At 49.3% G+C, this 20,407-nt stretch overlaps 1 protein-coding gene across 1 annotated transcript in view; it reads right to left on the reverse strand.

Annotated features, from left to right (window-relative positions):
- Positions 1 to 18,539, reverse strand: part of PPARGC1B (PPARG coactivator 1 beta) — an 88,471-nt gene extending 69,932 nt beyond the window's left edge. Inside the window, exon 1 of the mRNA XM_065409776.1 lies at positions 18,456 to 18,539. Within this exon, the coding sequence (XP_065265848.1) occupies positions 18,456 to 18,539 (84 nt within the window). The remainder of the gene's footprint in view (positions 1 to 18,455) is intronic.
- Between the last annotated feature and the right edge of the window lie 1,868 nt (positions 18,540 to 20,407).

A 20,407-nucleotide genomic window follows, 5' to 3' on the forward strand; every position in this document is an offset into this window, starting at 1 on the left:
TGACTTTTGCCCAACAATTTATGTTCTTCTATGTGTCTGACAATTTTATTCTTTACTATTGTTTCAACTAATTTGCCTGGTACTGACGTCATTACTGGAAGTTGAAGCTAGACAAATTCAGACTGGAAATGAGGAAATAAGGCACACATTTTTAAGTGAGGGTAATTAACCATTGGAACAACTTACCAAGGGTTGTGGTGGATTCTCCATCACCGGCAATTTTTAGATCAGATTGGATGTTTTTCTAAAAGATCTGCTCTAGTTTAAGTAGAAATTAATTCAGGGCAGTTCAATGGCCAGTGTTATATAGGAGGTCAGGTTAGATTGTCAGAATGGTCCCTTCTGGCATTATAATCTAGTGCAGGGATTGGCAACCTTTGGCATGCGGCCCGCCAGGATAAGCACCCTGGCGGGCCGGGCCGGTTTGTTTACCTGCTGCGTCCGCAGGTTTGGCCGATCGCGACTCCCACTGGCCACGGTTCGCCGCTCCAGGCCAATCCCTCCAGCACATCCCTCAGCCCGCGCCGCTTCCCGCAGCCCCCATTGGACGCGGCAGATTAACAAACCGGCCCAGTCCGCCAGGGTGCTTACCCAGGCGGGCCGCGTGCCAAAGGTTGCCGATCCCTGATCTAGTCTATGAATCTGTGCATTATCCTTGTGACATAGATGGGGACACTGAGGCACAGGAGGATGAAATGACTTGCCCAAGGCTACACACCAAGTCACGGACAAAGATGGGAGTGGAACCCAAGAGCCATAATTTCCAGTAGAACCACTAGACAAGGCTGCTTCCCCAGTAACAAATGGCTGATCACTGTAACTGGTGGAGGGTTCTGATCAGCTCCCCAGCAGCGAGCAGTTCTCCATTACAATATTTCTAGATTACTGGTCTATCATGCACAGGAGCTGCACAGTGAGACTGCAACCCTGCTGGTTACCATGACTACATCACTGCTCCTGCTCGGGATGGAGATGACAGGATCGGCAAGGAAAGTAACTGAAAGGAGCTGGTGTTATCCTTCATCCTGAAGGGAAGTGATGGAACTGACCCAAGGCTGCGCTCAGTTGGCCGCATACTAAGCTAGCTCCACGGAGCTACCTACTGCCATCAGTTACCCTCCACTGGGAACTGCTCAGATGGATAAAACTCTCAGAAAGAGTGAGGATGCACCGACAGCTCTGCTGGCAGGCAACTCCCCTGCGAGTGAGGGACCCCGCTGCGCCAGTTCCCCTACCTCAACTACTCTCTAACGAAGGGAGGTGCCAAAGTGTAGGCTGCATAGGTGATCCCCCAGCATGCAACACTCCAAACAGCCTTGCTGCGCTGCACGCTGGGACCTGCCGCACCCATGGACCATACCTCCTTAGTGAGTCTGAGAGTGGCTACCATTTGTTCCAATTTATGCTGACTAGGTACAGCCCACCAACTCCTGGCGAGTCGGCGATGTGGCAAAGTCTGGGCACCATCTAGTGTAAATTAACATACTCAATGGCAGCTCTGCTTCTCTGCTGAACAAGGTGAGCACCATGCCCCTGCTGGGGGAGGAACATCTCTCTGCCCTGCCCCAAGGCCCTCCGGGAAGGGCCCCTAAGTAGAGACAGCATAGTCACATGGCTCTACTGCTCCACACCAGGCACAGCCACACCCTATCACAAGGATTTAAGCCACTTCCAGGGCTTCACATAGTTCTGTGTAAAAACTCCGGCCAGTTCCTCTTCCAACAAGCCGCATGTCCCCAGCCCAATTCTCAGGAAAGCCATGGCAGTGCCCCCATTGACAACACCATGGAGCTAATCAGACGCTTGGTTCATGGCACTGCTCATCCACCTCGTTCCTGCATTTGTGTGATGCCCGCTTAAACAATGAGCTCCTCAAGGCAGGGACCATGTCACCCAGAACACTGTCGTCCCTGTCTAGATAACAACAATGATGATGATATCTGAGCAATGAGTCAGTGGGTTTCAGTTCAGTTCCTAGTGTCTCTCTGTCTAGTTCCCTATTCTGCACCATGGTGTCTGAGCACTCACATAGGAGTTCACTTCATGCCTGGCACTAACTGGCCTTTATGCAGACAGGCTCCGCAGGAAGCCTAAGAACTGGAAGGGCCATTGCAAATCTAGAGAAGCCCATCTAGGTTGGGCTGAGGGACATTCATGAGGCACCTACATAGCCCAGGCTGGGCCTCCTCCCTAGATAAATGCAGGCCTTTGGTCTCTAGGGCTACCCAACCAGCACCTTTTCCAGAAAAAAGGATGTGGGGTACGTGGCTGAGTGGAGCAGAAGGTCCCTGCATGTTTCTGGGTGTAGGGAGCTTCCATGAGACCCTGATTTTTGCCATCATCAGCCACTGAAGAGCTCCTTAGGAGGCATTCAGGTTCTCCTGGAAACCTAAGGTCAAGAATCCCAGCAATGCTGTATCCAATTGATATTCAGAGACATGTGTGCCGGAGGACAGGGGAAATCAAATGCACTACATTCCACTCTCAGCACATGACTCAGGAAATTGGCACAGGCCCCCACAGAGCCTGCAAAGTCACCTGAACCCAGCTGAGCGGCAATTTCGACAGGCCCCTTCTCTCCCGTACAACCCTCTCCACTGTTTTCCCAAAACACTGGTAACACTATGTACTTGTGCCTGTTTGTTTGGAAGATCACGCAGCCAGTTAGTACTCTTCGTTAAGTCCTTTTGCCGGAGCGGTTTTCTTGCATGTGCAGTATTCTGCAGTCTTCCCTTTTACTACAGCATTGCAATTAGCCCTGCTGACCTCTGAAATCCTCAGCCTCTCTAAGCAGCCATGCATTAAATCCTGGATTCAAGAGTGGAAATAGACTTCGTAAAAGGCTTATGACCCTATTTATTACATTACACGCATGACGGATCCCGACACTACAGCATAATACCTCATTTAATGCATTGCAGTCATTGCTTTCTCTGCCTCTGTGCCAAGACAGACAAACAGATGGACAGGTAGGTAGTGGAGAAGACAGCAGAGCCTTGGCCGATGTCTATTACAGTCCATATCTTGCATTGCTAAAGGAGCGCGCACACAAGCAGAGATGTGGATCTAAACAAAAGGTAACACACTGCACTTTTATATGGCGTACAGCATATCTGCCACACACGTACTCTTTAGACCAAGTCACAACACAAGCTGACCATGTGGGGCATCACACTGACTCCAAAACTCATGCTCTGGGTAGGCCTCTCCCTCGGACAGTGGATTCAACAGGCAGGAAGCTCACTGGCACAGCAGCTCTTCATTCCTGGTCCACTGGGAATGGGTTGGTGTCCGGAGGGTGAGTGAAAGCAGCACAGGCAGCCTTTCCCATGGTAGCACTTCAGATCAGTATTCTCTCTAAGCCTTCAGCCATTCTGTACACACACATGCATGACAGCTGCTGTCAGCACCATTCCTGGGTCCAGAGACATAGGGCTAACTGGCACTGCTGACTCCAAAAACTAAACATGGGAATGTCTAATGTAAATCATTTGCTAGCGATGAAAAACAATGAGTCTGGATACAAACAGCAGAAGCCCAGTGCTCGGGAAGCATGTGCTGTGGGCAATGCCATGTATGCACTTCAGCTCCTCTGAGGGTCGGCAAGCCATCCAGCAGCAGAATTCTGGGCATATTTTTTCCTTTAGTAAGGCATGCCTTGAAAAGGAAACAATAAGAAATTCACTGAGCATAACAAGTCAAGTAGCTGAGGGACCTTCCACATCCCTGTGGAAAAGATACAGCAGCCACATCCTATGCATGTTCCAGTCAGAGACTGGATCACAAGTCAGATCAGTTAGCACTTCAAACAGCTCAGCTGAGCGACAGAGCCTAAGTCAGGGATGCCTGGGTTTGAATATCAGCTCTGAAAAGGAGGGGGCATGTGTGGGTGTCTCTGTCTATACAGTTATAAATAGATGGGTACAGAGACTCATGCAGCACACAGTGTTCATCATATCCAATGTTCTTAGGACAGCAATACAGATATACACAAATGGAGGAGCCCACCAGAGGAAGGGTCAGACCATATAATCATGATGCCCAGCCTAGTCGTAAATCAGATCAGAGAGATCACAGGTTAAATCAGGGACCACACTACACATCTATGGGGAGTTATCTTTCCACTGACATTTGGTTCACACTTCAAAAGGATTTTACATCTGCATGTTGCTATAGCAGAATCCCCAGATAATGTAAGAGAGAAACTGCATATCACAGTGCAATTTGGGGAGATGATTGCACAACACTGACCTACACATGGAGCCAAATCCTGCGCTCGGGTTCTTGTTTGTTGCTCCCACTGAAGACAACAGGAGCTTTCCATGTGCATCTGAGGGCAGAATTTGGCCCAAGTATGTGTCTCAGGAGCTGCATGTGGGGTGCATATAGACTTGTTAACCTGAAATAAGAATGGAGTTTGCAGGCCACCCTAATGGCCCAGCTGGCAGAAGAGACCAGAGTTCAATCTATTTCCTCAGGAAAGTTCAGCTCGTAGGCTGCGTCCAGTTTTACGCTGTCCTTCCAGACGGCGTGACCGAGACTCAAGGAACTGGGTAGGACTGGAACTCCAGATGCTCCCATAGACCTGCCTATCTGATATTTCTCACAGTGGATTCCAGTTCTTTCCACTGGCCACTCAACTAATTCAGCCAAGTGGTGCAGTAAAGCAATGGCCACAAACAAGATGTTATGAAGCCATCTCTAATAGAAATCACACGCGTCAAGACTCTTTCCATCCCATAGTCTTAAAGGGCAAACTGCACATTTTTTCATTAAATGAGCTAAATGTATTTTTAATGTGCTCAGTGCCACAAATACCAGGGCAACAAAGGGCATTCGCCTTCACTATTGTTTCCCTTTCCACCCCCAAATGTCACGCCTGCTGGCTTCGCTCTGATGCCCTGGAATTCATCATCCTGAGATGTCACAGCCACAGTTCCCATTAGAGCCCTGCTGAAGCACAGAACTTGCAGAAGTGCAGGGAAGTGAAGTTATTCAGTCCTACAGCACAGTTTTGCCTTGTGTATTTCTGAATACGATTATTGCATCCCCTCTGACATATAGAATATTAATAAAACAGTTGGCCAAACTTGCACTCTTGCCTCAAATTATATTTAGATATTTGAAAAATAAATCTGCAATTCACCCTTTAAGGCAGTTTTTTATCTGCTGCCCCCACTTAGGATGCTGGTTGTTGCTGGTAATAGCAATGAGAATAATCCCAAAGCATGGAAATAACATAGGACCCAATTTTTCAAAAGAGCCCAGCTCCCCTTTACACATCTCCAACAAACTGCCCAGAAATTACAGACCAGCAAGCTTAACTTCAGTATCCGGAAAGATAATGGAGCAAATAATTAAACAATCAATTTGGAAACACCTAGAAGATAATAAGCTGATAAATAACAGTCAGCATGGATTTCTCAAGAACAAATCGTATCAAACCAACATAATAGCTTTCTCTGACAGGGTAACAAGCCTTTTAGATAGTGGGGAAGGAGTAGATGTGGTATATCTTGACTTTAATAAGGCTTCTGATACTGTCTCGCATGATCTACTCAAACAAACTAGGGAAATACAACCTAGATGGAGCTACTATAAGGTGGGTGCATAACTGGTTGGAAAACCATTCCCAGAGAGTAGTTATCAGTGGTTCAGTGTCATGCTGGAAGGACATAACGAGTGGGGTTCCCACAGGGATCAGTTCTGGGTCCGGTTCCGTTCAATATCTTCATCAATGATTTAAATAAAGGCATAGAGAGTACACTTATAAAGTTTGCGGACGATACCAAGCTGGGAGGGGTTGCAAGTGCTTTGGAGGATAGGATTATAATTCAAAATGATCTGGACAAACCGGAGAAATGGTGTGACGTTAATAGGATGAAAATCAATAAGGACAAATGCAAAATACTCCACTTAGGAAGGAACCATCAGTTGCACACATACAAAATGGGAAATGACTGCTTAGGAAAGAGTACTGCAGAAAGGGATCTGGGGGTCATAGTGGATCACAAGCTAAATATGAGTCAACAGTGTAACACTGTTGCAAAAAAAGCAAACATCATTCTGGGATGTATTAGCAGGAGTGTTGAAAGCAAGACACAAGAAGGCATTCTTCTGCTCTACTCCACGCTGATTAGGCCTCTGGAGTATTGTGTCCCATGCTGGGCGCCACATTTCAGGAAAGATGTGGACAAATACAAGAAAGTCCAGAGAAGAGCAACAAAAATTATGAAAAGTTGTAGAAAATATGACCTATGAGGGAAGATTGAAAAAATTGGATTTGTTTCGTTTGGAGAAAAGATGACTGAGAGGGGACATGATAATAGTTTTCAAGTACATAAAAGGTTGTTACAAGGAGGTGGGAGAAATTGTTCTCCTTAACCTCGGAGGATAGGACAAGAAGCAATGGGCTTAAATTGCAGCAAGGGAGGTTTAGGTTGGGCATTAGGAAAAGTTTTTTTAACTGTCAGGGTGGTTAAGCACTGGAATAAATTGCCTAGGGAGGTTGTGGAGTCTCCATCATTGGAAATTTTTAAGAGCAGGTTAGACAAACACCTGTCAGGGATGGTCTAGACAATATTTAGTCCAGCCATGAGTTCAGGGGACCGGACTAGATGACCTCTCGAGGTCCCTTCCAGTCCCAGGATTATGATTCTGTGTTCCTATGATTTTCAAAAGAGCTCAGTACTCTGATTCTGGATGCTGAGTACCTCTGAACATCTCCCCATCTCATTTAGGTGCCAATGGGGAATATGGGCTCTTTTGAAAGTGTGGCCAATAGTATCCTCCACAAAAGTAAATACATGCATATATTATAACATGGTGGTTTCAGATGATCTTCCATTGATCACAGCAAGCTAGTAGCAGAGAGGGGAACAGGATCCAGGCCTCCAAGCTCCCAATCTTTTGTTCTAACCTAGACATGCTGTCTTCTTAGTTTAGTGGGTTTCAGTCTAGGACAGAGGTCGGCAACCTATGGCACGCGTGCCAAAGACGGCACGTGAGCCGATTTTTAATGGCACGCTGCTGCCTGCCGGGGTCCCGCTCAGCCCGCTGCCGAACCCCGGAAGCAGGCTGAGCCGGACCCCGGCAGGCAGCAGCGTGCCATTAAAAATCCTGCCCGACCCAGCCCGCTCTTCTCTGCCCCCTGCCGTGAGCTGCTCAGGGGGCAGGGGGCTGGGAGCACCCCCCGATCCCAGCCCACCCCCCTCAGCCCTCTGCCCTGACCCCTGAACCCCTCTTGCACCCCAGCTCCCTGCATCCCCCCCATGACCCCATCCCTGACTCTTGCACCCTCCACACATACCCAGCCCCCCCACACCCCATGCCCTGACTGCTGCACCCCCTCACATGCCCCAGCCCTCTGCCCTGACCCCTGCACCCCCCTTGACCCCAGCTCCCTGCATCCCCCCCACACCCCCTGCCCTGACTCCTGCACTCCCCACACATACCCAGCCCCCCCACACCCCATGCCCTGACTCTTGCACTCCCCACATCCCCACCCCCCACTCTGAGCACCAGGTTGGCAGCGGGCTGAGCGGGGCCAGCGGCTGGGACCCCAGCTGGCAAGGGGCCGGCAGCCAGAACCCCAGACCGGCAGCGGGCTGAGCGGGGCCGGCAGCCGGGACGCTGGCTGGCAGGAACCAGCCGATGGAACCCCAGACCGGCAGCGGGCTGAGCCGCTCGGCCCGCTGCTGGTTTGGGGTTCCGGCCCTGCTCAGCCTGCCGCCGGTCTGGGGTCCCGGCCCCCGGCCCCACTCAGCCCGCTGCCGGTCTGGGGTTCTGGCTTCCGGCCCGGGGTTCTGGCTGCCGGCCCCTTGCCAGCTGGGGTCCCAGCCGCCGGCCCCGCTCAGCCCACTGCCAACCTGGGGTTCTGGCTGCCGGCCCCTTGCCAGCCGGGGTTCTGGCCGCAGGCCCCGCTCAGCCCGCTGCCAGCCTAGGTGAACGGAACCCCAGGCTGGCAGCCGGCTGAGCAAGCCGGCAGCTTAAGATCAGCATTTTAATTTAATTTTAAATGAAGCTTTTTAAACATTTTGAAAACCTTGTTTACTTTACATACAACAGTAGTTTAGTTATATTATATATAGACTTATAGAGAGAGACCTTCTAAAAAACGTTAAAATGTATTACCGGCATGCGAAACCTTAAATTAAAGTGAATAAATGAAGACTCGGCACACCACTTCTAAAAGGTTGCCGACCCCTGGTCTAGGACCTCGTAGACAGAGAGCAAATCACAAGACTGGCAGTTTGAGGACAGAACGCCATGCTGACTGAACTCCCCATTGAGCCCTAGATGAGATTCCTCTAGGTCAGGGTGATGTTGATCCCTCGGCCTGCGCCGCTTCCCGCAGCCCCCATTGGCCTGTAGCGGCGAACCGCGGAGAGTGGGAGCTGTGATCAGCTGAAACTATGGACGTGGCAGGTAAACAAACCGGCCCAGCCCGCCAGGGTGCTTACCCTGGCGGGCCGCGTGCCAAAGGTTGCCGATCCCTGGTCTAGATGTTGGGCCTAATTTGAACTGTAGGCCGCTTGATCATATCCCTCTTGCATGACACAAAGCTCCATCGGAGGGAACTGTTAGAGCGGTCCCTTAGTCAGCTCTAGGATGGTTGGGAAAGGAAGGCAGCTAACTAGCTATAGTTTCAAGGGGGCTAATGGTTCATGAGTGGCCAATACATTTTTAAAGTAAATTTAACAGGAAATTCAATGCAAAGCTTAATCAGCTTAAAAGCAAAGGATTATGAAAGTCACATCCACCCTCTTTAAACAAGGAGAACCCAGCCTGTTAGTGTCCAGCCTGTTCAATTCCCAAGAATTCAGGGAACAGGGAGAACAGACTGGAACAAAGTTCACCGAAGCCTCACTGGATGCCTGGTGAAGAGCATTCATGCAGCAGGAAAGGGCTCTGTCAGCTGGTAGAGCACAAGTCAGTATGCAATCCCTCTTCCCTGCTGTGGATGTGGCCTGAGAGTCCCCTGAGGAAGTGGTGATGGGCACCAGGATGGCCAGCCAGGGCACTGAGACTGAAATGATTAACCAGGGCTAAAGATGTTGCTCTCGGTAGTGGGTTTCCTAGTTGAAGGGTAACAGCATTGTCTTAAGGAGATAGCACATTTTCCAGTGCTTTGCCGATGCATGTACTTAGGACGCTCACATTGCCCAAGTTAGGGTTCCACTGGCAACTTGCCCAAAGCCAAAGGACCACATCTCCTTTGCATAACATGGAGCAAATTGCAGTGCTGTCTTCGATAAAGAGGCAGCCTACTGAGTTTACAGGGTCCATCTTGAAATGCTCTTTCTTGATCCTAGGAGAAGCACTATCTTTCTGAGGCGATGTAAAACCCAGGCTCCCTCGGCACTTGCCTTCAGTGGGCGTCATGGGGGTTGGATACCATATAGCCTGATTATTACTGTTACCTTACAGTATACGTAACAACCACGCTAGATGAAATCATAATCACTGTTTGCTCTAAATCAATCCAGCTGGTTCAGTAATGGACAATTATACTGGCCTGGATATTCTCTCCTGTGCATGCAAAAAGCGCAGTCACTGTGGCATCCTGCCTCTGCAACATCTATTGCAACATTTCAGTGCTACATTTTCACTTTCATAATGCAAACATGACAGCTAATTTCTACCACCAAGCACTCAACTAGGTTAAAAAAACCGCCTAGCTGCAACGACAGCAAGCAACACTTCCTCTTCCCAACAGCAACTCACGGAGGGTCTGATCCTGAGCTCACTTAACCCGTGTAGCTCCATTGACTTTAGTGGAGTTATGCCTCATTTACGCCAGAAGAAGTGAAAGCAGAAACAGGCCCAGACTCAGGGCAGCAGGAGGTTATGCTCAGACAACTTGCAAACTCCACCATACAGGGATTGAAAAGAAACCTGATTAGATGGTGATAGGCTTCCTGGTGTGTGCATGTATCTCAGCAATGGTGTTCCTCTGCACACTGCTCTGACCACACCAGCTTCATACACACAGGATCCTGCGGCTTGGCGAGGGGTATTCTGGTCCCCTGGAGAGTCCTGTCAGCTTCAGGATTTCCTTGCCCTTGAACTGCAGGGAAACTTGGGCTCCTCAGGGGAGGTGAAGGTGGCTCTTAGCCTGGTGAATGCCTGGCCACCCTGCCTGGGATGAATAGGTTACTTGCAGCTCTTTCTGAATAACAAATGTGGAAGCTGCAGCAGCAATGAACTCCACAAACTGGAACAAGAACTGAGCTGTCTGACCAGCAAGGGCTGTCTCACCAGAATGGGGCTTTTTCTTCCAGCATGCTCAGTACTGCTGCTGGGAGCAAGTTCACAGCTTAGGAGCAAGACAGAGAGAGAATTTAGCAAGTCCGTCTAATCAAAATATAATTCCCCACAATGATTTTATTGCAAGAGCTGGAGGCACTGCTTTCATCCTAAGCTGCCTTTTATTGCTCCCCTCAGCAGCAAAGGAAAACAGCTGTGTAAAGAATGTGTCGTTGGGTCCCAGGAGGAACACAGGGGAAGCATCACATCAGTGTTCCCAATGCCCCAGCATCTCTCCCACTTACATTATGATGGGAGATGAGAAGTCACAGCCATCTGGGACTCCTCTACCTCTCTGCTGCTCCACACAGCAATAGCAAGGGGCCTCTTGTTCCACAACGTGTGAAGGGAAATTTGCGTCATGTTCAACCACTCTAGCTTCCCTTCCCAAGGCTGGAAAAGATTCTGGCTCTCACTGCTTGGGAGGGGAATCCGAGACACAGAAAGGGATACAAAGAGTTGCTGAGATGCGCCAGCAGTCCCTGTCTCTTACTGCTCCTTCATTCACTCCATACCTCAGACGTGGACTTGCCACCCCCCACACACAAAGCAGTGATCTGCCACTTGGGTTATAATGCCAAAGCATTTTGAAGGTGGAAAGCACAAAAGAGGGGTTAACGGCAAACTTCTGCCCCGTCTTGGGGCAAGGGGGAAAGAACAGGGAGAGGATAAATGAAGCACTGCCAAGCCGCACCCTAGCACTACCACCCAGGAGCCAGGCTAAACACTAACCAAGTGCTAGCCACAGTGGAAGGTGATGGTCCACCCAGCATACCAGTTCATGCTCCCACAGCTGCTTGCATACATGCTGGTATTCTGAAGCAAGCACAGGAGAGTTGGGGGGAAGCCCTGACCCTGTTTAGCTTCTACAGAAACTAAGGCCAACAGGAATGTTTGCAGGGTTTGATTTCCCTTTTTCAACCCTAAGGTAAATAAGCTGCTGTTTTTAAAATCATTGTAACCTGGCACATGAAAGCCCCAAAGTGAAATGGACAAGGAGCAAGAGCGGAGCCGACAAGACCATAAGCACTTGCAGGACAAGATGATATAGATATAGGGGTGGGAGTACGTGCGTAAAATGCCTGCCACATCCTGGATGCTACCGCAACACAAACAATAAACAAATAGTAATTTGTGTCCTTTCATAGTCCAGGCTGAGAGAAATGTGGAAAAGCAAACCAGCCTACCAGTACATCGTAACAAGCTCAGGAAATGTCTGGCGTCACATCCGCAGGTGGTGCTAAGGGCACAACTTCAATGAAACTAGGCCAATTTACACCAGTTGATGATTTGGCCTTTAACTTTAGCCTGTCAGTGCTCTTTATCGCTACAACTTCAGCAATTTTTTAAAAATCTCTCTCTCTTCTAAGTCTCTACAACCTGGTATTTGTCTAGCATGCAGCCTGGGCGAGGAGATGGGGAATGTCCTTCCTATTCATTTAAATTTGCAAGGAAAAGTGTGGTGACTATAACACCATTTGCGATATGGTTGCTGAGACCACAGAACCTGGTTCACCAGACACCATTTTAGGGACCTTCTCCCCAATACCAGCAGCAGCACGCCATCCAAAACACAACCCTGTGGAACAGGCATCACACGTTCCATTGAGTACTCTGTGGCCAAGGAGAAATGTGTTGTGTTGCCAGGGTTGTGTGCCATAGACAGCTATGCTGTTCAAAAAGCCAGCTCCAAGGCTGGCTCACTGATCAATCTGCAGTTCGCAGGGTTTAGAAGCCATCTCTCTGTTAAATCACTTTATTCTGCCAAACCATCACGAGAAACATAAGCCTTACAGTGTTGCCATGGAGCGCAGCTATGCCATGGAAGCGGAAGCTGAAAAGTGGATTCCTCTGACCAAAAGCATTTACCAACAGAGGCTTGTTCTGTGGAACATATGAAAGGAGTCTGGTGGATTTCTGTAGACAGGCATCCATATCTCATCACATCTGGCTCCTTGGTTGGCAGTCTCACAGAGAAGCCAAGAACTGCACGAGCTATGGTCTCAACCCTAATGGCAGTTCTTCCAGGGTACGTGTGCCCTGCTGCTGTACCTGCTCTGTGATGAACAGAGGGATTCGGCCTCCAGGGCTATCAATCTGGCACTAAATTGACAATCTGAAAGTGGTACTGTGGTGAAAATACAAGTTTCACCTCAGTGGCACTTTGCACACAAACACTCCCATCAGAGCTCCTGCACTCTGCCCCCTGCTTTCCGAAGAACCATGGGACTCTGAGTTAGTTTCAGTTCTTTACGTTCATTGAAGACTCGTCCAGGGCAGAGGGGAAAGCCGAATGAGCATCTATTCTGGTTTACTGAGTAAAGCAGAAAGAATACACTCTAGAGGTCCTGCTGAAGATCAGGGTCTTCTGCAATTTCCCCATTTCGCCCTCATGTCAGAGCCACCCTCCCTCCAGCCAAGATGGGGTGAATCCTGCTCACTGGTGAGCTCATTAATCCTAGTCTGTGTGTTGGCCAGAAGAAGGTCACCGTTAAGTGTCATGGAATGCTCCTTCCCTGCCTTCTGTCTCTGCTAGCCTGGAACGCGAATGCCGAACTGCCACAGGACAGAATGCTCTTGGGCCAATCCCTAATTTAACTGAAGGAAATCAAAGGGCAATGTATGAAACCTCAGTGTCTTCCATTGTGAGGAACACAAAAGCTGGATGTCTGCTAGACAGTAGAACAGTCACATAAAAGGCACAGCAACTCGCTTCCAGCCTAACCCTCCAATTAGCTCAAAATAGCAGGAGTCACCCATTGGGCCAAGGAAAGGGGAACATGTGCATGGCAGAGACTATGCTTTACAGTGCTATCATGCAACTCAACAACACAGCAATGTCAGGTTTGAGGCTCAGCGGTTTAAAGACAGTCTCCTTAAGGGGAAGAAGAAGAGGTTCTTTTGGAAATCAGCTGGGAGAGTGGAGAGATATGGGGGGGGGGAAATGGTGTCAGTGCATTTTTACACCCTGTCAGGTTGTCGAACGAGACCCTAGAGAAAGTAGAATTTCTTACTATAAAGAGGCTTTTGACACTGGAAATGTTAATGTGGGCAGGCGAGCTGGAACAATTTTTATAGTGGGGGTGCTGATGAGAACCATTGAACCAAACCGTAAACCCTGTATATAATGGAAACCACTTCAAGCAAGAGGGTGTGGCAGCACCCCCAGCACTCCTAGTTCCAGCACCTATGATGTGGGATAGAAGCTCCCTTTGCTAGAAACAGCAGGTTAAGACCTTAATTATTCACCTGTGGGGCAGATGCCTTTGAATCACAGGATGAAACAAGGAAAGGAATGTGCTGGTACAACACAGACAAAACCCCAAACCCACATCAGGATGCAACCAGTGGATTCCTACTATGGATAGTAAACACAGGGGCAAACTGCCAGAAATGCAAGGCTTGAAAATGGGCTGATCTGCGCATAGGTTCTGAAAAGGGACCAGTCTCCAGCATGCCCACCCGAGCTGCCAGTGGGAATTCTCTGCCTCTGCTCCTAGCAGTTAGTATCTCATCACTGAAAATGACAAATTCAGCAGCAAGCTGTACTCTGGATTTTTCACAATCAGCACTGTGACATAAGCTGTTGCTGCAACTCCGAGCAGTGACCACCTCACCAAAATGTCTGTATTCTGCTTTGGATGGATCAGTCTGCTCTTCGATAAACTCAGATTCAGTAATAATCGCAACACTTCTCTAGACTTGTACATGGCTACTATTCTCAGACCCTTCTTCCCACCTCTTTTCACTGACTCACACTACAAGGGAACATACCTGCATGCAGTCCAACAAAAGGTATGCTTGACACAGGTGCAAAGAAGGGTCATCTTTGGCTTGGCCTAATTACTCCAGGCCTCAAGACAAAAAGCTTTGATAAACAGCTATTGAGCAAGACTGAGAAGAAGAGCACACAAGAAGTAGAACATGGGTTCGAGCTATGAGAAATAGCTGGAGTTACGCACTGATCTAGAGGAGAAGAGCAAACTGCTTAATGATTAACAATAATAATTAACTTGCTATATGCTTTTCAACTGAGGACCTCAAAGTGCTTATGCACCCATTAAAGAATTAAGCTGTTAACAAGGTGCAGAGAAGCTAAATAGGGAATAATGTATTTCAGTCCATGTGATCTTTAAACGTCTCCAGGCAGCAGCCTGTGTTATTTTTTCCTGTGCTGATTTTTAAACAAGTCAAAAATGGAAAAGTCAGACTGAGCCTCGTTATTCCAGAGAATCAGAAAAGATTCCATAACCCAACTGGTATCGTTGGTAGCGTCCACTATGCCTGGTCCCTTCCAACACTTGATACCCTCGACAAATTAGCTGCAATTGTCTTTATCTTTTTAAGATGACAAGAGCAGCACAGAATGCATTAAATTGGCCTATAAATCATACATTTCAGTTCACTTGCAAAATAAGCCCATTTTGGTAAGAAAAGTAAAACATAAAAAGAAAACCCTTTATTCTCTTTCAGTAGCAATGCAGTTATCATGAGAATCATCATTGCCTTCCATATGTAAATAGAGGTTAGCATGCACCCTCAGTGCAATCCTGAATAATTAAGAGACTGATGCAAATAACCATGTTAAACTTCCACTGCGCCTCTCAGGGATTTTGTCTGTTTAGCTGGGCTGGGCCACTAATCACCTACCGCTTTTGAGCGCCTTGCTGTGAATTTCTGCAATACTGCTGCAAAAGAAAGGAAAAGGGGGGATGATGGAGGAGAGCTGGAGTCCTTCAGGATTTCCATGAAGGAAAGGGATAATATTCATGATCTCATGGCCTCCTGACATTTTAGCCTCTTTGGATAATCTGATCCTGTGCTAGAACACTGGGGACTTTGCAGGAGCAGCTTTCAGGCTTCATTGAGAACTCAGTAAGCCAGTTGTAAGCACAGGCTAGTACAGTAGTAATGGGGAGAGACGTCAGAGGCGAGCCTAGGAACCGCCTCCCGTTTATAGTTATAAGCAAAGCATGTGACTGGAGCCTTCACTGCAGTTTCATCAGAGGTTAAGGTACAAGCACAATACACACTTACAACTTCAATCATTTCTCAAACAAATGCATACAAATCACATGCTTGGACTTTAACCCTTCTATACATGTGGGGGAGAGAAGTGAAATGAAATTAACAAAAGCACCTTCCATACATACCAACACAGACTGCATAACACTTCTGAGGAAACCTGCGCAGTCTGCAAAGATCTATTTGCTGCTGCTAACATTACACACACAACAGATGACAGCTATAACACTATGTATGTACATAGTGCTACTACTAAACTACTCTGTGTGTGTGTGTATATATATATATATATATATATATATATATATATATATATATATATATATATATGAGAGAGAGAGATGCAAACTCAGCAAATATTATTTCAAGAAATGTCATGGAAAAAACACTCTTATTTCATCACAAGCCATTTCACAGTTCCAAACTTTGCAGAAAATGTTCATGATAGGGTGGTGTTGCAGCAAACATACAAACTCTCAAAAATGTCTGGATTGGGATATAAAAAAGAAGGGGGGAAAAGATCCTTATTGGAATAACATTTTTAGATTGGAATTTAAAATGCAAAATCTTCAGCTGTCAAAGTGCATGCACAGCATATAATATAATTATTTATTTCATGTTAAACATGCAGAAAAGATGCATTTTATTACTGGGTATCATACCCAAGACCTTTCACCTGCATAGAGAGCAACCAGACTTTTACAGATTGTAACCTTTCTGAAATACTTTGTTTTTGTAGAATGACATCTATCTATACAATCTCATATTCTCCCATGTTTCCTCATCACTAATTCCTCTGGTAATAATAAATCCTTCCAACCAGAAAATACAAACTCTGTTTATAAAATGTCCTCTCCCCACTTCTCACCTTTTCTGACCCTTCATCTGTAATCAAACTGTCAGCAGCTTGCAGTTAATAATGGAAGTTGCCACACACACATACCCACTGCCCATGTCCCATGCTAAACTGGAAAACTCCAGTGCTGGTGTCTGCTCCAGGAGGCACAGAGACCACATCAATCTAGCTTGTGGCAAGACCTGCCTAGTTCTGTCTGGCACATGCACCCGGGGCAAATGAGATTTACTAAGTCTTCAACTATTATTTGTTATGAATCCAAACAGCAGTTCTTCCCCAGCTCCTGCAGTCAAAACAAATAAACCAGCGAGAGAAGAAGAGCTAGCATTTATGTGGCAGATCCACAATCAAAGCTGTTTTGTAATCTGTGGTTATGAGACTGAGGGTGTGTTTGGGGGGGGGGGTATAAATAACTATAGAAAACTCTTTACATTTGCAACAGGCTCTGGGCACATAAATCTGGCTGCAAAATGTGTGGTCGTGCTCCAGATCAGTCACGGTTTCAGCTATTGCAGAGTTTATTGTTTAGCCCCTTTCCGCCACCCCCCAAAATGGAAAAGCATGCAGCCCTCTGATATATCTAGCACGCACCCTCTCGTGATCATGCAGAAGCTGCCAAGGAGACTTAATCTGATTTTAATATCCAGCTCCGTCCAAAAAGGAGCTGATCCAGATTTTTAATTCGCTTATTTGCAACAGTAAGACCCCTCTCACTCCATCCCCCAGATCTCAGCCTGCATACATGTAACCGACACACGGCATGACTCATCTGCACAGTCCAATTCTTATCTGCCCCCACACCACACAACCCCATCACCACCATATCTCTGGAGTAACGAACAGGGGCAACACAACGTTTAATCCATCTACCAAATGCCAGCCCTAGCATTCAGGCCAGGCTGTTTGTTGGGATGGGAGAAGCCAACCCAGGCAACAACCAATTCCCCTCTCACCCCCTCCTCCCCCACCTTCTTTCACCCACTTGTCTGAAGAAAAAAGGAAACACATTGGGAAGATGGGGGGTGAGCAGGAATTGATACATTAACCTGACAACTTTAAGGAACTCTGCATCCACAGGGGTTCTCAAACTGGGGGTTGTGACCACTCTGGGGGTTGTGAGGTTATTACACGGGGGTCGCGAGCTGTCAGCCTCCACCCCCAAACTCCGCTTCACCTCCAGCATTTATAATAGTGGCAAATATAAAAAACATGTGATTTTAATGTATGGGGGGGGGGGTCGTCACATTCAGAGGCTTGCTGTGTGAAAGGGGTCACCAATGCAAAAGTTTGAGAACCACTGCGACTAGACTGTTCCTTCCCAGCATTCCCCTCCACACACACACTATCACTTCCTCCCACAACCGGACCCCCCGGCGCTGTTACCCCCTCCCCCAACAATTGCACTTCCTCAGACTGCCCCCCCCCACAACACTCCCCCCAGTCACCCACACCCTGCAAGGACGGATTGATTGAGCCCTGGCAGGGCCCTCCTTGTGCCTTGATCGTCGTCCCCCGCCCGCCCCCCATGTGTACAGCACGGCCGGGCTGCTATGCATGGGGAAGGTCTGGCAGAAGCACCCAGGAGTCCACGTGTGAGTGGTGCTGAAAGTGCTCGGGCGCAGCGAGCTTTCCCCCGAACAAGGGCTCGAGCCTCCTTAAGAGCGCAGCGGAGCAGCCTCCCCGGTGCCAGATCCCCCACTGGTGCGCGGGGGGCTTTGCACGCGCACCCCCGTCCGTCAGGGCTGCCGGCTGCAGCCTCCCATGCTTCTCCCACTGGGACTGCAGCAGCAGCGTGCAGCCCCCTGGACCCCCCTCTGCCTGCCTGGTGCATGGAGGGATCACGAGTCTCTACACCCCCAAGCTCCCCCTTCCTGGCGTAGGGCGGGAGACAGGGCTTCCTGCACCCGCAGACTTCTCTCGCCCTCTCTGCTGTATGCGAGGAATCAGGAATGCCCCATCTTTGGTACATGGAGAAACCGGTGTTTCTGAACCCCAGACTCCCCGGTCCTCAGTGCATGAGGGGGAGCAGGGGCTTCTGCGCCCCCAGATTTCCCTCTGTCTGGTGCATAGGGATCAGGGCTCCCTGCCCCCGGTGCATGGGGGATCCCGGGCTCCCTGCACCTCGCGGCTCCCCTGTTCCCGGTGCATGGGGTGCAGGGCTCCCCGGTGCATGGGGGATCCGGGCTCCCTGCCCGCGGTGCACGGGGTGCAGGGCTCCCTGCTCCGCGGCTCCCCGGTGCCTGGGCCGGACTTCCTGCCCCGGTACCTGGCTGTCAGTGAGATAGCTGAACACGAAGGAGGAGAGCTCCTCGTCCAGCAGCGCGCTGCAGTCTGGCGCCGGCTCCGCCATCTTCCAGCTCCGGCTCAGGCTCCGGCAGCGGCGGCACCAAGCATGCGGCGAGCCTAGAGCAGCGCGGAGCCGGGAAGCCGGCGGGGCGGAGCCGGGCCGTTCTGCTGGGAGGAGCCACGACCCGGCCGGCTGCAGAAGCCGGCCTGGCGGGGGAGGAGCTGGCACTGGCGGCAGGGCGGGGAGGGGGGGATCTTAGCCGGCCCGCCTATGGGAACGGCCCCTCCCGCCGCATCAGAGCCCGGGAAGGGGCCGGGTCCTGCCCTCTTGGGGTCCGGAGGTTCCTGGCCTGTCCCTGTTCTCTGCGTCCCCAAGGGGGCAGGACCCCACCCCAAGCCTGCCCCAAGGAGCAGCCCCCCACAGAGCGCCTCCCCCAAGTACGGGTCCCAGTTTTGGTTGGACTTATTCCTGGAGGTTTTATCACGTGATACCATCTTTAATTAAAGATTAATCTTTAATTCCTGGAGACTCTAGGACAATCCTGGAGGGTTGGCAATTGTTCAGCCAAAGGACCGTCCCCCCTGGAGAGCCTCCCCCACGGGGATAGGTCTCCCCCCAGAAAGCGTCCCCGAGGGGCAAGACCCCGCCCCTGAGAGCCTCTCCCAAGGCTGCAGGGCCCCCCCCCCCCGACAGCCTCCCCTGAGAGCACCCCCCCAAAGGGGCATCCCTTCCTCAAGAGTCTCCCTGAAGGAGCCAGCCCCACACACATACCCCCCGAGAGCATCCCCCATTCAGGTACTTAGCCCCACAGCACCTCCCATCTGCCCCTTCCTTAGGAAGGGCCCTCCCTCACCTCGCTCCTCATTCCCCTGCTAGGACACCCCTGCATTCCACCAGAGCCAAAGCCAAGCCCTGTGTGGAAGCCAGGCAGCAGAGCGTTTCTCATTGCAGTGGGCAGAGCTCTTCCCTGGGGGGCACAGGATAGCTCCCACTGAGAGCTCAGAACCCTTGGGATTCTGGGGTGGAGGACACTCAGAACAGCTCTCCCTGGGCAGCCAGGGCAGGGGGCAAAACACTTCCCATGGGGTGGGAGGAAGGCAGCCCCAAAATCAAACCATCTGGGCAGGACACTGGCCTAACTCATGTAATTTCCAACTCCTCGTAGGGCTGCTCTGACATCGGGGTCTGTGTCACACCTTTGGGCCCTGGCCGGGTTGTGAATAACACTGATGATACCCCCCAATAATGTTAAAGAGAGCTCTCCAGGGATGAGCAAATCCCTTTGTTTGAATCTCACATCAATGACGTAAGGCAATGCTGTCCCCTCACCGCTGCATTTTGGTGCGACAGCAAACGGATGGCTCTCCAATCATGCTTTTCTACGTTTATCTTATTCCATAAAGTTCACTGCAAAAGCTGTCTGAGCTGAGCCCTGAGGGTCTCAGGCAGATAGAGAAGCAACTCCCCTCACCTTCTCTCAATCGATATGTTAGACAGAAATGGGACAAAAGCAGAAAAAAGAATAAAAATGTCCATTAGTTACATGCCGCTTCAGGTCAGAAAACAGAATACAATCAATTCAAAGAGATAAGGCCAGCTATTTACTAAGGCCTCCTCTATGCACAGTGTTTGTACTGGTATAATTGTGTTGTTTGGGGTGTGATTATTTTTTTTTTAAACCAAAAAAGTTATACTGGTACATCCCTAGTGTGGATAAAGTTATATGTATAAAGGTGCCTTATAGCAGTAGAGGTTATTTTCCTTCTGTACAGGAATAAACTCTACTGGTATAAGCCACATTTATACTGATTTAATTGCATCTGCACTAGGTAGGTTGTGCTGCTTTATCTATACTGGCATATTGTGCTGCTTTAATGACATACTCTAACTTTTGAAATCCTTTTATTACTGACTGTAGCACTGACTGCTGT

The sequence above is a fragment of the Emys orbicularis genome, chromosome 8 (assembly GCF_028017835.1).
Source record: "Emys orbicularis isolate rEmyOrb1 chromosome 8, rEmyOrb1.hap1, whole genome shotgun sequence".
In the NCBI taxonomy this organism is placed as follows: Eukaryota; Metazoa; Chordata; order Testudines; family Emydidae; genus Emys; species Emys orbicularis.